This window comes from Mauremys mutica, chromosome 11, assembly GCF_020497125.1.
Source record: "Mauremys mutica isolate MM-2020 ecotype Southern chromosome 11, ASM2049712v1, whole genome shotgun sequence".
NCBI classification, from domain to species: domain Eukaryota; kingdom Metazoa; phylum Chordata; order Testudines; family Geoemydidae; genus Mauremys; species Mauremys mutica.
Window position 1 is genome coordinate 54,213,023 of NC_059082.1, and position 17,526 is coordinate 54,230,548.

General features: G+C 45.1%; 1 protein-coding gene across 1 annotated transcript; it reads right to left on the minus strand.

Moving 5' to 3' along the window:
- Window positions 1-2,019: 2,019 nt before the first annotated feature.
- On the minus strand, window positions 2,020-17,217 carry C11H7orf26 (chromosome 11 C7orf26 homolog). Its single transcript, XM_044980568.1, has 7 exons — window positions 17,067-17,217; window positions 15,300-15,498; window positions 14,280-14,501; window positions 12,570-12,735; window positions 11,445-11,972; window positions 6,987-7,026; window positions 2,020-3,864 (listed from the first exon to the last, which is right to left on the minus strand). Exons 2-7 carry the CDS (start codon window positions 15,489-15,491, stop codon window positions 3,648-3,650), a joined length of 1,365 nt encoding a protein of 454 aa, XP_044836503.1. The 5' UTR covers window positions 15,492-15,498; window positions 17,067-17,217; the 3' UTR covers window positions 2,020-3,647.
- Window positions 17,218-17,526: the final 309 nt, after the last annotated feature.

Sequence of the window (17,526 nt, forward strand, 5' to 3'; positions counted from 1 at the left end):
GAGCGCCCCGCCGGTCAGAGGCGGCTGCAGGCCTGTAGCCGCCCCGCTACAGCGCTAGCCTCGAGGCTCTGCCCGGCCCTTGGAGTCCCTCCCTGCAGCGCGCCCGGCCCCAAGCGGCTGTAGCTCACTCCTGGGCGAGGGCTCTGCCGGAGCGTAGTTAGAAGGATAGTGGTAATTCCCCTCCCCGCCCCATTTAGTGCAACTCGCTGTAATTCAGGCTTTTTAGGGGGAAAAACCCACTTGTCCTCAGCACAGCTTCTTCTCGCATGAGGCATGAGTCAGGAATCAGTCCCTGGTGCACAGCATGAACTCATGACTTTTTACCAGTCAGCAAGCTGTTTCCAAATTTATTTACCTAAAAATCATGTTGGGCGCGGCTTCGCTAGCAACGTTAAAGCACTGCTGGGTGGGGCTTGTGTAGTTGCATTTCCCAGCGCTTTAAAAAAACCACCTCCAAGGGAAGAATAGCTACCGGCACGGGTGCAGTGTCCGCACGGGCACTTTACAACGCTGAAACCTGCAGTGCTCAAGGAGTGTTTTTTCAAGTGGGTTTTTTACCCACGAAGGCGTATGCCCAAATAAATCTTTAATGTAGCTCTTGCATAATTCAGATTTCTGTCTGGGTCCAGAGACAAAATCATGCATTCATCTAGAATTTTAAGATGAACATTTCCCCTTCATGCCTATGCACTGGGAAAATACAACCTGACAGAATTTCTCTGGTGAAAGAGCTGTGCCATTGGAACTTTGTAAATGTACCTTGGAAGAATTTATTACAATCACAAAGCTGATGTACATAAACTTTTGCAGTGAGATAAGCCAGTGCATTTTAACTTCAGAGACCCTTTTACTAGCCCCTTGCACCCCATAAGCCTCTGCTCCAGTAGCCATGGTGCTTCAAAGGTGGCTCAATGGCAATCAGTGCAGAGGTGTATGGAACAAATGACAGGATCCAGTTACGAGTGGGCAGACAACTATGGACAACTGCTAATGACAAAAGGGTCACCATACACAAAGTGAGCACTGCTGCTGTAAGCTATCTTGCTGGCTTTTCTCAGAACTCTGCAGATCACTACATGACAAACAGAAGATGATGTAAGCCCTTCCTGTACCAGATGCAGTTTGATGTGACAGCAGCTGCTCTCACCCTTCTACTCAGTCTACAGTAAACTTTGCCTTTTAAAGTTCAGCCAATGGCCAGAATGGTCCCCAATACACAGCAAGAATCCATCATGCACATTTTCATTTTGAATGGAGAGAGCATCACGGGATATTCTATACTTGTTGAATACCATCATCAAAATTACTACAAACTTCACTGACATAAGAGATGTATAAATATGACATGCCAACTGGCTTAACATAGGAACTGGAGCAGGGGTTCTCAACCTTTTCCTTTTTGAGTCCCCCGCACCGTGCTATAAGAATTCCACAGCCAACCTGTTCCACAACTGTTTTTTGGCAAATCTAGTAGATTAATAGCCAGGGCCTGCATTAGGTGGTAGCAAGCAGGGCAATTGCCCAGAGCCCCACACCATGGTGGGCCCCCGTGAAGCTAACTTGCTCAGTCTTCAGCTTCAGTCCCAGGCTCAGACTTTAGCTTCCCGCCCTGGGCCCCATTGTGTTTAACCCCAGCCCTGCTCTCTGGTTTATTTTGATGGCCACCCTGAAACCTGTTCGTGCCCCCCCCCCTCCCCCGGGAGCCCCAGACTCCTAATTAAATGCTCTAGTTCAGCGGTTTTTAAATTCCTTCTAGAACCATTTGACAGCAGCATGGAATCCAGGCATGCATCATGCTATGCATATCCAGGACCCCCTTTCTCAAACCCAAATCACCAAGAGGTAGAGGTTAACGGTCCCTCCCCCCATAACAAAAATCCCCATTCATTTGGTAGGTTAATTATCTGCTGCCACCCATCTAATTTGAAACTATAATCCTTCAAAGCCATGATGATAGGAAAGTTTTAAAGTAAGGTTTTTAATTTGAGTGTCTGAAATAGGTCAGAGATACAAAACAAGAAAGAAATCCAAGAGTTTTAATTAAACAAAAAAAATGGAGGCCCATCCTTGAGCACAAATTTTGAAAAACAGGCTGCAGACAATTTAAAATCAAGTAACTACAGGTAAAAATAAAATAAACATGGGTGTTACACATCAGGATTACCACCACCTCCACTTCCCCCTTTCAAGTAACCTTTCAAAGGAGATATGGTACAATGAGTATTGATAAATAACTTTCCATACTCCTTTATGCTGAGTAGTTCTTAGCTTCAGGACCATTTTCATCTTGTTGGAGCTTCTACCAAGTGATTAATTTTATCTTTCCAGGGAAAGAGAAGTAGACAAACATCAGGATTACTCTCCAGTTGTAATTTATTGAGTGAATTACAAGTGCCAAGCCCCAGCTTCCATCTCTTTGTCCTTTGATTTTAATGTGTAATTGGATAGCTATTATTGCCACACATCTCTCTGTCCATTAGCATGACATCTGAAATATGTATAAAGAAATAAAGTGATTGACTCCTAGAAACAGGATGCCCTTGCTTCCTCCTAAAGCCAATGAAAGGGGCTTAGAGAATTGCATTATTGTCACTGTGCTAGAAAACAACCCAATTCTGAGCGGGGATACATTATATATTTCACTGCACTAATATAGAAGACAAACGTATTATCCTGACTAGAACACTTTTCCACAGAGTACACCATTTCTAATTAAAAGCCTGTGGTACTGGGAACCTACCTTTTCTGGAACAATATTGGTATGTATTTTTTGTGTGGCTGCAAATTAATTGCAGTAAAAGGTTAAACTGCTAAACATCAGTAACTAATTTGTTGCAGTAAACCGCTGAGCCATTTTTGCCAACCAGCATTAGTGATACCAGATTTGATCTCTAAATTTCACAAATTTGTTGATTTGAACATGTGAAAAGGATATTCCAGAGGCCTACCAAAAAACGAAGGATGTTGCAATTGCAAAGGAAGTAAGTTCCTTCCTAGCAGAGGCCTAATACAAATTGGATTTGCTGAACACCATTTGAGAGATAAAAGTGAAGAAAGTGATCACTTCTCACGCTTTTCTTTAGTGGTTTCCTCTCAGAGGAAGTGCTACCCTCTCCTACCTTGTGCTTCAGAAGCAAGCATTCGCAGTACCAAAAATATACAGTGTACACACACTCTATTGGCATGGGTACAAATGTTTACAAAGAGAAAGAACAGGGGCAAGGGACTAACTTGCAAGTCTGGGTATGGTTTTCCTTCTGTCCTTCACAAATGAGAAGGTGCAAGGAAGTAGCTGGTCTCACTACCGAGTCAGACAGATGTGTACCCGTGAGAAACACCAGATCAAGAAATACAGTGGTACTGCTCATTAGATGAGTTATTTGATATTAAAAACCCCCATACATTCCAGAGGGCTTGTTTTTTTTCTTTCATCCATAAATATGGATTAATAAGAAATTGTCCATGTTTAGGGCTAGAGCAGCCTAGCATCTGCCTCTCCCCTACTCCTGAAGAAACTCCATCTTTTAGACACCACACAACACAATATTAAAGAGGAAAATATGGTTCCATAAACGTTTGGTTTCCTCTGTAAGGCTTCCCCAGTCAGGGGAAAATGGGTGCACATCGTACAGTTTAAGTTGGGTTCTTTAGCGAATAGGCCTGTATGGGAAAGTCATGCCTGGTATAAATGTCTGCACAGGATGGGCTGGGAGTGCTGGATGAGCCGGATGCGCAGGCAACGCAGGGTGTGCTGCATGTGCAGGATAGCCCAGCGGAGGGGTGTGGATATGAGGATAAAATCCTGGTGGCAAAGCAGCATGGGTTGCTTGTTGCACTGGACCTGAAATCACCAGCTGGAGTAGGCTGTGAAAAGAAGACCCAGATAGATGTAAGTATTACTCCAATAATAAATTGTCCAAACAAGGAGCAGCTTGGCAGAAGGCCGGCTCCATGACAAGAAGAGTCACTAAAAAGCCCTTGCCAATGCGTAGCAACATTCATAAGCTCAAACACTGGAAAGCGCTTTAGGGAGAGAAGGGGGCAGTTATACTTATGACATCCTGCAGACTCATTGTGTATGCTGCAAGGTATATGCACATGACAATCAACAGAGTTAAGTATTTTCAGTAATCCTGGTTGAACAGCTGGCTTGTCAAGAAAGAGGGGGCTCTAGTTACCATCTCTCCAAAGGGCAATGCTCTGTGAGGCTCTACAGCCAGGCTGCAGGAGAGAGGATGAGGGCTCAGGTTTCAGAGGGATGATAAAAAGGAGTGAGACTGTTAATGGTTTATATAAGATAGGGTTTAATACCCAAAATTGTCAAGGTTTCATTTTTTTAAAATAGGCAAATGTTAAGCCCAACATTTTCAACCCCAGGTGCCTAAAGTTAGGCTAAATCCACACTTAGAAACCTAAATAGAAATGGCCTGATTTTCAGATATAGAAGCCTACCTTTAGACACCCAGGTTTTAATATTTTGACTAATATTAAAAAGAAAATATGTAACAGTTATAACAAAAACCAGCACAGTTAAGCATGGAGTCTAAGTACAATAGGTGGGAATTACGGATGGGGCAGAGGTAATTTTTAAAATTGCATTTCACTTTCACCATCTTGTTAGTCTAATTGTCTTAATCCAGACTCTCATCCTGCAAACTGATCTGTGTGGGTGGACCAAGGAGGAGCCTCACTGACTTTAATGGGGTCTGTCTGGCTTGGGGATTTGTACATATTTTAAGGCCAGAAGGAACAATTAGATCATTTAACATGACCTCCTGTATACCAGAAGTCAAACTATCTTGAATTATAGTTGGGAATCTTTTAAGAACAACTTAATAGATTCCCAAAAAGCCAGAATTCCACAACTGAGGAAGAAGGCAATGCTGGTTTAGAGGGGATGTGAAGGCAGTTATAAAATATATAAATAAAATAAAGGGAAAAAAGGGGAGCTTGATAGTAATGAATACAAATCAGAAGTTAGGAATTGTAGAAAAATGACAAGGGAAGCAATGGGACACAAGAAGAAATCTGTGGCCTGCAGAGTTAAGGACAATAAAGAGGTTTTTTTTAAAATGTATTAGGAACAAAAAGAATCCTGAAAATAGTATTGGTCCATTACTAGATGGAAATGGTAGAATTATCAGTAATATGCAGAAAAGGCAGAAGCCTTCAATAAATATTTCTGTTCTGTATTTGGGGAAAAATAGATGATATAATCTCATCATATGGTGGTAACACTCCATTCCACTAGTCTCTGGAGGATATTAAACAGAAGCTAGTAAAGTTAGAGATTTTTAAACAAACAGGTCCAGTTAACTTGCATCCAAGAGTTTTAAAAGAGCATCCTGACGAGCTCGCTGGACCATTAATGTTGATTTAAATAAGTGTTGAAACACTGAGGAAGTTCCAGAGGACTGGAAGAAAGCTAATGCTGTGCCAATTTTTAAAAAGGGTAAATGGGATGACCCAGGTAATTATAAGCCTGACAGCTAGATTTGTATCCTGGGCAAGATAATGGAGCAGCTGGTACAGTAATCGATTAACAAAGAAAGAAAGGACAGTAATGTAATTAATACAACAAATCAACACGTGTTCACAGAAAATAGATCCCGTCAAACTAATTTGGTTTTTTTGAAAGAGAGATTATAAATTTGGTTGAGAACGGTAACAGTGTTGATCTAATATACTTAAGACTTCTCTAAGGCATTTGACTTGATACCACACAACATTCTGATTTAAAAAAAAACACTATAAAATTAACATGGCACATATTAAATGGATGAAATATTGGCTCACTGATAGGTCTCAAAATGTAGTTGTAAATGGGGAATCATCATCAAGCAGGTGTGTTTCCAGTGGGCCCCCGCAGGAATGGGCTCTTGGCCCTACGCTACTTAACATTTCTGTCAATGACCTGGAACCATTTGCAGATGACCCAAAAATTTGGGGAGTGGTAAGTAACAAAGAGGATAGGTGGGTGATTCAGCACGATCTACATTGTTTGGTAAACTGGGCACAAGCAAGCTATATGCGTTTTAATATATCTAAATGTAAATACATACATCTCCGAACAAAAGAATGTAGGCCATACTTACAGGATGGGGGACTCTATCCTGCTAAGTAGTGATTCAAAGAGATTTGGCGCCGTGATGGATAATCAGCTGAATATGAGCTACCATTGTGACACCGTGGCCAAAAGAGCTAATGCCATCCTGGGATGCATAAACAGGGGTCTCTCCAGTAGTAGAAAGGTTAATTTACCACTGTATTTAGCACTGGTGTGACTGCTGCTGGAATACTGTGTCCAGTTCTGGTGCTCACAAATGCAAGAAGGATGTTAAATTGGAGAGGGTTCAGAGGCGAGCCATGAGAATGATTAAAGGATTAGGAAAAACATGCCTTACGTATAGTGTTTGAGCTCCAGGAGTCTGTCTATTTAGCTTAACAAAGAGAAGGTTAAGAGATGACTTGTCACAATCTATAAGTACCCACATGGGAAACATATTTAATAAAGGGCTGTTCAGTGTAGCAGAGAAAGGTATAACACAATCCAATGGCTGGAAGCTGAAGCTAAACAAGTTTAGTCTGGAAACGAGATGTTAAATTTTTCACAGTGCAGATAATTCAACATTGGAACAATTTACATAAGGGTCATGGCAGATTCTCCATCCCTGACCATTTTTAGATCAAGATTGGATGTTTTTTCTAAAATATACGCTCTTAAGAATTATTTTGGGGGTAGCTCTCTGGCCTGTGTTAAACATGATCACAAAGTTCCTGCTGGCCTTCGAATCTATAAATCTGTGAAATTTCACCCAGTTGCCCCTGTATTGATCCCCAAAACTTGTGTTTGACTAAAGCACACCTTCCAAAAAAGCACACGCACATTATAAGCTCTTCAGGGTAGAGGTCTGCTTCAAACAAACATGTAGGAAATGCTTTGAAATATGCATTAAAATAAATACAAGTTTAGAAAGGTCCCTTACTTGTTGTGGGGTAGCCGAGCGCACATTGTTCTCAAGTCATCTGAAATTCAAGAGGATAGAAAAACAAACAGTGGATAAAGCAAAATAAAAGATTTTTTCCCCTCTACTTTTCATTCTGGGAACTTTTAGTCAGATTTCATAAAATGACTAGTAGAGACCCAAAATTTCATCCTTTCATGCATAAGATATGTATAGAGAACATTTCCCTATAACTTTTACATCACAAACCATTTCGTACATCATCCATCTGCAGTTGAGCATTCTCTCTCTTGCCTTATATTTAAGTTAAATGGACAGAAATTCACATCTGTTGCAAGGCAGACAAACCCTAGCACAAAATTCTCAGCGGATTAAACAGACAGAACTTTGCCCAACTAGGGCAGCCACACTGGCAACTCAACGAGCCAGGGGAGCAGCACCCAATTCATATAAGGGAAGACTGCTATGGTCATCTCATCTTTAACAAGAAGTAGAGTTAAAAATAGGAAGCCTGAAGACTACATGTCCCATCATGCAATACTCCATCTTGAGCAAGACAAGGAATGGAGACTCAAAGTACCTCCTTATCAAGTATTAGACTGCTTCAGGTCATGCTGAGGTAGAAGAAACATGTTTGGGAATGATTCAGGCAAGAAGGAAGAGCAGATCTTCAAAATCCCTGGTATCAAAGGCTAGAAATTGGCTAGTTGTACTCCCAAGGAATTCCAGTAAAGTCATAAGAAACAAGCAACCAAGATGTAGGCAATACCAGAAATATCACTGCCCAATGCAAAGTGGTGCTTACATTTCGTAAGGCACCAGCCTCTGCTTTTTCCCACTGTTGTAGCAGTACTCCGCTTGCAGCCCTTTCTAACTGGTTTTCTTAATTATAACTCAGGGGTGGGCAAACTATGGCCTGGGGGCTACATCCGGCCCTCCAGATGTTTTAATCCGGCCCTCGAGCTCCGGCCCTCCAGCCGGGGAGCAGGGTCAGGGTCTTGCTCCACTCCGCACAGCTCCCAAAAGCAGCGGCATGTCCTCCCTCTGACTCCTACACATAGGGGGCAGCCAGGGGGCTCCGCACGCTGCCCCTGCCCCAAGTGCTGCCCCCACAGCTCCCATTGGCTGGAAACTGCAGCCAATGGGAACTGCAGGGGCAGCACCGGCGGACAAGGAAGTGCACAGAGCCGCCCGGCTGCACCTCCGCATAGGAGCCGGAGAGGGGACATGCCACTGTTTCTGGGAGCTTCTTGAGGTAAGTGCTGCCCAGAGCCTGCCCCCCGACCCTCTCCCTTGCCCCAGCCCTGATCCCACTCCTGCCCTCTGAACCCCTCAGTCCCAGCCCAGAGCACCCTCCTGCATTCCCAACCCCTCATCCCCAGCCCCACCCCAGAGACCACACCCCAAGCTGGAGACCTTCCTCACCCCAACCCCAATTTCGTGAGCATTAATGGCCCGCCATATAATTTCCATACCCAGATGTGGCTCTCGGGTCAAAAAGTTTGCCCACCCCTGTTATAACTGAACTTTATGTTGTCGTATCAAAGTTTGTTATTGACAAAAAAGTGTGCTGCTCCTTCCTTCCTCTTCCCCAATTGTTACCTGGGGAGTAGGACACCAGTCCTGTTTGTACCTTTATGTGCCCCATTCCTCTATGCACTGCTTCATTTATCCACCAAGGAAAGCTGCACCCTGCCAAGCAGGCTTGGAGGTGAAACGCTCCTCAAGAGGTATTTTCAGATTTGTGTTAAAAGACTCCAGTAACAGAATCTGGGACACTGGCTCTATTTGGGGAAAATAGTTTCCAACCAATTTAAAAAGAATCCTACTCTAAAGAATATACAGTCATCAGGTCCTTTTAATGCTGGTGTAAACAAATTCTTCCCAGTTCTATAGAAAACTGAATGCCCAAAAATGCAATTAGCAGCTATTTATACTGAATTCCCTTCCTCTTCTAGTATAGCAATCCCCACACACGATGGGCCAAATAAGTAGTTAGGAAATAGGGAAGTTTAAAGGGACAGCTTAAAAGAACAAACAAAAACAAAAACACACACAACCTCATGTTTTGGCTTGCTACGATTACAAAACAGACCTAAGATTACTACAACTAAAATCTTAGAGAAAAACCTGATTTATGCACTTGATAATACTGATAACACTTGATAATACTGTGTACAGTCAGTGTAACAGGTGCTGAGAGGAGTTGATTCAAGTTCACACAGGCACCTCAGGGAACAAAGGCTGTTCTCTGAACCTTTGAGTCTGGGTGAGACGCCCTGAGCTTGGGAAGGTTTGTTAGATTTCTGGTGTTATGTTAACGGATGTTCTGTTATAAAGTTTGCTCTGAGAAAATGGTATGATTGGCTGACCTTGCATTTGGGTTGAATCACTTGACCAGCCATTTTTACTTTTTGTTTGTGTGGGTCTTTCAGACGTTTTGGGCCACACAAATTCGTAGGGGGACTTTACTTCCAGTTATTACACCTGCCCCACTTTTAATACAGCTTTTAAAAGTTGACTGGATTTTCAAGTTGGTCTCCCTTTAATAAATTCACCAAGATTCAACAACAGGTCTCAGATTTATAATGATCCAAATGCTTAGCTAATGAAATAAGTTTACCATCTTGTGCAAAAAGTACTAAAAATTATAGGCCAGAGGACATAAAAAAAACCACCCAAACAAATCTTGCTTCTCCCATGATGAAAAAGACTAGACCTGCAGGCTTCAAAAATGTTTCAGCTAAAACCACCACCTAGATTTTCCATGTCCTGTTTATACCCTATGCTCTAGTTCATGGGCCCTCATCCAGTGCAGAGAAACCACTGAGTTGAACAAACAGGATGCCATTTCCTTTTAAACAACTGAAAACGTGTCCTTCCCCAGAGCTCCTTTAGAGAACGGTGGTTCTGCCAGAGATTTTGTTGGGAGCAAACCGGTAATTTTTTTTAGTCATATGGACCCACCCACAGAGCCACAAACTGTGGTCTTTCCTACTCTGAAATGTCATGAAAAACTGTCTCCCTGTACCCAGAGTCAGATATGGCAAAGTAAGATTGACTTCTTTTAAAACTGCAGAACCAATATACCGGCCAAAGAGCAGTCTGGATTCTACTCTGGCTCATGAATCAGAATTGTTTACTAACTTCTAATTGCAATGCAAAACTTTGCCTCAGTTAATACTTCGAAGGCATGGGCTGTACAATATAACTCAAGGCAGCATCTTTATTATATATGATTCACGTGTTCAAAAGAACCTGGATCAACTTTCACATTTCAGGGTGTTGGAAGGACTAGCACACATTTTTAATGTATGTAAAAGGGCAAGTTTACCCTGGAGTTACTGGGGCAAAATTTGCACACGCTCAGCCTCTGGCAGAGCTGGGAACCGAACTCATGTTACCTCCCCATAAAATGACATACTGTTGTAATGAGCCATAAATTCAATCTGTAACCCACCTAACCCTCCCATTTCAGTCACTCCCCCTCATGACTGTAGGGGTGCTAATGGGCCACTTCACCTTGAAAGGTCCCTTGAAATACATGAGAGACAAGGTGGGTGAGGTAATATCTTTTATTGGACCAACTTCTGTTGATATGAGAGACAATCTTTCAAACTTATACAGAGCTCTTCTTCTGACCTGAAGAAGAGCTCTGTGTAAGTCCTCTAATATCCTGAGACCAATATGGCTACAACACCACTGCACACCTTGAAATATGTTAACTACTTATGCTAAACAATCTGTTCCACCTTGTATTTAGCTGTGACACTCTGACTCCTTTTCACAGACCCAAAGAAAAGCGCTGTATAGCTTGAAAGCTTGTCTCTCACACCAATAAACGATATTACCTCACGTGCCTTGTCGCTCTAATTTTCACTGTATCATTTTTCAAAGGAGAATCATTGTCTGAATCCTTCTCTAACCTATGCTGCAAGGATGTACAATGGATGGCTACACTGTAATTCTTTAATTTGATAGTTTTAAACCAGTTTAGGAAACAGGGTTTAAAGACATGTATCTGGAACCATAAATATCTAACTGTGTAGGAGCTAAAGCAGGCCACAGACCCATCATCTTTGGAGTGTTTTGACGTCAACTGTACCATTCAGGCTCTGTTTATGGGCCCAGAAGAGGACAAACATACTCCCATGTCAAAAAACAAACTACAAACCATCAACACAGCCTGGCAGCAATAGTGCAAGTACGAAGAGAATATTCCCTTCCAAATCCCCAAAGCAATAAGCTTTCTTGATAGTCCATAGCCCTTATTTTCATCAATGGTCTTTCCTTTCTTACTCTCTGTCCTGAGCTGTTTGCTACACCCAGCTTGTAGCTCTAGCAATCTCTTATTTCCTAAGACTTGTGGAGTATTTCTTCAGTTAATGCATTTACCCATGTATTATCCCTCCCTCCCCCACATACTGGAGAAAAATGATCTCAGGCCAGGCTCTTCACAAGCTGCTTTCAGCAACATACCTCTCGTGCACAGCAATGCTCCTGATGTCATGGCCACCTGCAGAGCCTGAGCCAATCTGTCTAGAGCCAGTTCAATCTCTTTGGAAGCATTGAGTGGATTGAGTTCGTCAGACAGTCTGTTAATTTCCTCAACAAGTGGAACCACATGGTCAAAGGGCACTAGACCCAGTCGGCCATATAGGTTCTTCTCTGTTAAGTGCCCCTGAAGCATCATGAGAACCTGTAGGACGCTTAGATGCAGTTTGGAATACAGCAGGTGGCAGTCTCTCTCAGCTCCAGTGGCTGAGTCCTTGGCAATTTTATTGGTGAGGTGACCATTTGAGAGAGAGGCCTTCTTTTTTCTTTTGTAAGCCAAGGGGGCCTTCACACACCAGCGGATCAGTCCAGTGAGGGGGGTGAGCTCTAAAAATCCTATTGGCAGGTTGGCTGCAATAGGAGTGTTTAAAAAGGTTATGAGTATCAAACGGGGGTCCTCAAAGATCCAAGAGACAACCATCTCGAGCAAGTCCGAAGGGGGGATGAGATCATCTGAAAGAAAATATGAGACACTGCTCAGCAAGTCCCCTTCTCTGGCATAGGGACAGCAATTTCAGTCTCCTCCCCTCTCCTTCATCTGTAAGTCTGGGCCCAGCCTCTGCTAAAATCTTTATTCATGCATCACTCTCTTCCTACCACACCTACTGCAATTATTCTTTTGTCTTCCTAAATCCCAGCTCTCTAACCTTCAGAATGCTAGTCAGATACCCTCACTCCAGGAAGTCTGGGCCAAATTACCACCAGCTCTAGTCCCCTTCACTGGCTTTGTAGCGACATCTGAACCTAGTTCGAGAAGACCCCTTCATTCCTTGCCCTTCGTCAAAACCGTCAACAACAGGGCCAATCGTTACATGGACAGTTGTCTATTACAAACTGGACTGAGGTCATTCACCACTGTGTTGTACATCTCAGCTTCCCCCACACACATCAAAGGATAAGTGCTGCACCCAGCATTGTGTCTAGCAAAACTATAGTGCTGAGTGCCATTAAAATGCCAATAGGTAGCTGAGAACACAAACATGCCCATAACAGCCAGCGGGCACTGCAGCATTTGTTTCGAGAAGAGAATACTGCCTATTTGCAGTTTACCTGAAGAAAGGTCGTAGAGCGCGGTAACTGACGTTATGAACTGGCAGCAGAAGCGAGGACTGGCGCTGAATATTTGTTTCAATGTCTGAATGGAACCTGGCACCAAACAGCAGTAGTCATCCACTAAGGCACGGGCTAACCTCACAGAGTAGATTGCAGGTGTTCGCTGAAAGAGATTTGCAGTACCAAGTGGTAACAAGTACGCAAACCAGGACATAAGACATTATGCAGAGCCCAGCCCATGGGGAGATGCAGAGTTTTTCACTAAGGCTGTTACATGAAAGAGAGGGTAACTTCATTAAAATGGATACAAACACCACTTTGAAACAAGACAATCATTTTTTACCATGACTGTCACTATTACAAACTCATCTATAAGCCGCTTTTTAGCTTTACTGCAGTAGACTATAATAATAATAATTCTGTGCCAAAAAACAATATTAAAGAAACACTATTAACTTGAAATTTACTATCTATTCTAGTCAAACACGATTTAAAAGGTGTTTCAGACACCAGACCTGCCCATGTCGCCCTGCCAGGTTTTTTTTTTTTATTTCAACTATTATGCGTCCCTATTTTCTAAAAATGTTTTCTCGTTCGCTACTGTATGAAAGACCGATCTGTAAACTGACCATTCCCACACAAAAAATATTTAAGGTCTAGGGTACAAGTCAGTAACTGAATGGTAAAAACCTTTGCAAGAATTTCTACAGCTGGCCAAAGTTACACATATCTGATACAGAGTGTGATGTTTAATCACCACACTAACCTTTGCTCTTCGCATGAAAGTGTTCTACTTTTATTAACTGAGTACAGCAATGTCCTCTGTCCACTGCTGTCCAAATCCTCTTAACCACAGTCCCTCACTTGACACTCATCCTGATTCTGAAGACCACCCTGGCCCAGAGGAAGAAAGCCACGCTCCCAGGGATTTCTGAAGGGGATCAGGATCAGGGCTCCCCTGCCTAAGGTTCTCAGGAAAATGAGTGAGTGGGAGGCATGTGAGAAACAGGAGGGCAGTTCACCAGGAGAGCACCATCCCTGCAATGTCTTTTAAGCACCAAGTTTTTTACATGGAAACCTTTATGTACTTAAGTGATCTGAAGGAGGCAGTGCACCACAATAAGCCACCCCCTCAAAGTCTCCTGCCACCCAGATTACACCCCTTCCTGTTCCTGCAGTTTTTAGGAGACCTATATGGAGAAACAGTTACACTGCAGATCTTAGGGGGATTCCCCTCTGCTGCCCTTCTCCACCCCTCCCATTCCCCTGTCTGCAGAACAGCCTGATTCTGCACATCTCCTGAAGAGTGCGGAAATGAAAGCTCACTCCTGTGGACCTTAGGAGGCACATCAGGGTGGGGCTCCCCTAAGGCAGACATTAAGAAATCCACAGGAGCAGGGGCATGAGAGCTCGAGAGGCTTGGAGAGCTAAGAAGTTTTGCCTGGCATTGACCTCAGTAGGAAGAATGTCCCTCGCTGCATTGCCCTGTCAACTTTCCTAAGCCACATGGGAGTCTGCAATTGGAGGGTCCACGACGGTTGCACTGCAGGTATGAGTTCTGTGAACTGAAGTCTAGAGCCCACCTCTCAGTACTAAACCTGCAATGTTTTGGCCACTAGACAGCCCCTTTTCTTCAGTTCACCCACTTGCACACCATGTTCACCTAGTCAGCTCTTCGGGACTGTCCTATCCATGTACCAGCTTTACCTGCAGCCACGACGCAGCACATTCCAGAACGGGAACTCTGCACACAGCTACTGCCATAGAAACCAATTTTCCTAGCAAGACCATCCTGCCGTCATCTGCTTTGTTTCCTTGAGGGCTGAAAAGGGCTGAGAAAATGATCTGCCGGACTGAATCCTTGGTTTGCTCTTGGAAATAACTGCACATGATCTCAAGGAGTTGAAGCTCCTGAAGAGAATTCAACCTCTAAAAAACAAAACCAGAAAATAACAGAGTAAATCCCAATGTAGCATGTCCAGAAACAAAAGGAAGCATTATAAGAATATGTCTCTTTCTCCCTTCCTTATCACACTTCAATCTCCTGCTCGTGGGCAAGCCTGGCCATACCTCTCCGTGAGCTGCCTGTAGAATAGGGTACACACACACTGACCAGCAATTTCAGGAACCATATAAATTCCTTGGCTGAAAGATCAAACAGCAGCAGTGGAGTCTGAGGGCTTCTGCGCAGTAGCAGAAATTCTGGCCCAGCCTTCATAGCCTGTCACTCGTGTAGCCTGCCTTATCACTTTTTAGTTCTTGCATCCTCTCTGGTACAGTGTGCACATGCTTGGTTCCGAGACAAACATTACATTTACTTATCAAGCTAGAAAGTTTATTAATCATATTATTTGCAGGGTAACTGCATGGAGCTTGTTGTCAAGGCAAACGATAAAATCTAGAGAGGGACCCAAGAGAACTCCCAAAAGAAACTAAACCAAAAATAATAATAAAAAAAAAAAGGTCTAAAAGTGACTCCTTTCCCTGGTTTTTCCAGTGCCTATTGTCTATCTAGGCCCTGATCCTGCACCCAGATCTACATGGGTGGACCTTTGCACCTACATGTAGCCCCAATTTAATCGGTGGGGCTCTACAGAGATACAAGATTCCAGCTGTGTAGATCTGATAGCAGGAATAGGGCCTAGATTGTAAGTATAAGACAACATCAAGACATTATCAGCCAATTCAAATGCAGTTGTATTTTTGCTCATAGGATCTGTTACCTACTTTAGGCTGAGAGTTGCGCTCTTTGGGAACCTGAAATATGAACTCTTCCAGCAACTCAATTGGGCCTTTGTCCACAATGGGAAGAGGTGCATTTTGGAGCTGACTGCTGAAGTAGATGTCCAAGTGATACAGCACTTCTTTGGCAGCACTCAGGGCATCCCGGCGGAGCAGGGAATGGCGAATGTCACTCATTGTGCTCCTGCAAGAAAAGAGACAAAAAATTGATGAGTAAACCTCAATATCAACAACAATTGCACCTATCTCAGTTCTTCTGCCTCAAGGAACTGAGAGGCTTCTGCTTTTTATGTGGCAGTTCTCTTGTATCTGCATGTAGGGACTCTTGAGCAGAACAGCCGGGACTTAGACAACAGGGGTCTGTCACCCTTTCCCAAAAGGCCTTTGATTTTAGTTTTCTTTGGCCCACAACTCACTCTACTTTTATTTAAGCAAACAAGCAAAGCCAAGAAACACAAAAGTGTTTTTCATACTGAAAGGATTAATGGCATTGGCTCCTGAATATGCTTAGAAGTCTTGAGAAAACAATGAGCAACCCCTAAAGGATGTAGAATGAGCTGCTGTACTGCTGTCACAAAGTCAGGATCACAGCACAGAGGCAGCACATAGACATATATGTGCCTTGAATACAGCCAATTTGTGGAAATGGGATGAGAAAAAAGAACTTCATTCTAAAACTAACCTAGGGCAGCACAAAAATGTCACCCTACGTATATCTGCAGCAGTGGTTCCACTTGAAAAATTTATCAGACACCTAGCAGCCTGAAGCCTCTGCATGTGGGGAAGACGACCAGGGCCAGTGGCTCCAGATCTCCTTCTGCAGCTTAGCACTTTCCCAAATTGCTTTGGAGTGAAATATACCTGGTTCTTGAGTTTCACTGCTACAAAGTTCTAGACAGCCACCGTGAAACTGACCAGTCATATTAGCTTCAGTCTGGGCAGCTCTGCAAACCTCCCAGGAGCAGGCCAGGGCAGGAGCCCTCTCTGCAGACTCAAGATGATATCAAAGTGCCAGTTACACACAGGTCCCATTTGGAAAGTTTTCTGGGCAACAGCAAGGGCTAGGGGCCTTGCTGGTAAATGAAAACTCAGATACTGCAGAAAGTGCTGGCATAGCCCCTCCACCTCTGCCACTGTCAGGGGCAATCACATCAAAAACCCTGTAATGTTTCTGTGCCACCCCTGCCCTGCTTCAGGTTCTCTACTGGGGTGCCAAGCACAGCAGTGTCTCTCCAGCTACCGGGAGGAGGCTAAGGCAAGGTAGAGCAGCGTTGCGCTCGCTGGGCACAGTTATAGGCCCAGGTCATGGGTGTGTGATGCCCCCACATGTCAGAAGAACAGGCATGAAACCTGCTGTTCCCCACTCCCGTAGGTGCCTCCTCCCTATACCCAGGCCTCCCAAATCCCCCCTCCCCCCGGATGCCCCTCCCCCATCCTCTGCCCCCAAATTCCCCCGGCCCCCAAATCCCCCCTCCCCCATCCTCTGCCCCCAAATTCCCCCTCCCTCCGGCCCCCAGGTGCCCCTCCCCCATCCTCTGCCCCCAAATCCCCCCTCCTCACCCCGGCCCCCAGGTGCCCCTCCCACATCCTCTGCCCCCAAATCCCCTTCCCCCCAGGTGCCCCTCCCCCGTCGAGGCTACTAGCAGCCCCCGGGAAGCCACGAGGCCGCCCCAGGCCCGGCCCCAGAGGCCCCGCGCGGCTCTGGGGCTCGGTCCGGGGCCAAGCTGAGCGCGCACCCGCTCCCGGCCGCACCTCCTGCCGGGCCCGCTCAGGCGGGCATATCCGGGCGGCCTCCGCGGCGGGGCCGGGCTGAGGCGAGGGGAAGCGGCGGGGCCTTCCGCGGCCCGGGGCGGCGCAAGGCGGGCGGGCGGCACGGCGGCCCGGCCCGGCCAAAAAGGGGGATGGGGCGCGGCCATCCGCCCACAGCGCCACCTGCTGGCCGCGCCGCGCGGGGCGCCCGAGAGGGGCGGGGCCAGGGGAGGAGTTTGTGGGGTCGTGCCCGGAGGGAGGGGGTGTGTAGGGCTGGTGGGCGGGGGGAGAGGGTGTGGGGCCATTGCCTGGGGAGGGGAGAAGGAGGAGCGGCTGGGGCCTAGGGGAGAGGGAGTTGTGGGGCGGGTACCCCTGGGGGAGAGGGGTGTGTGGGTTGATGCCCGGGAGGGGCCAGGACCATGCTATAATGTGAGTGGGGGACACACAGAGGGCTGGTAAGAGA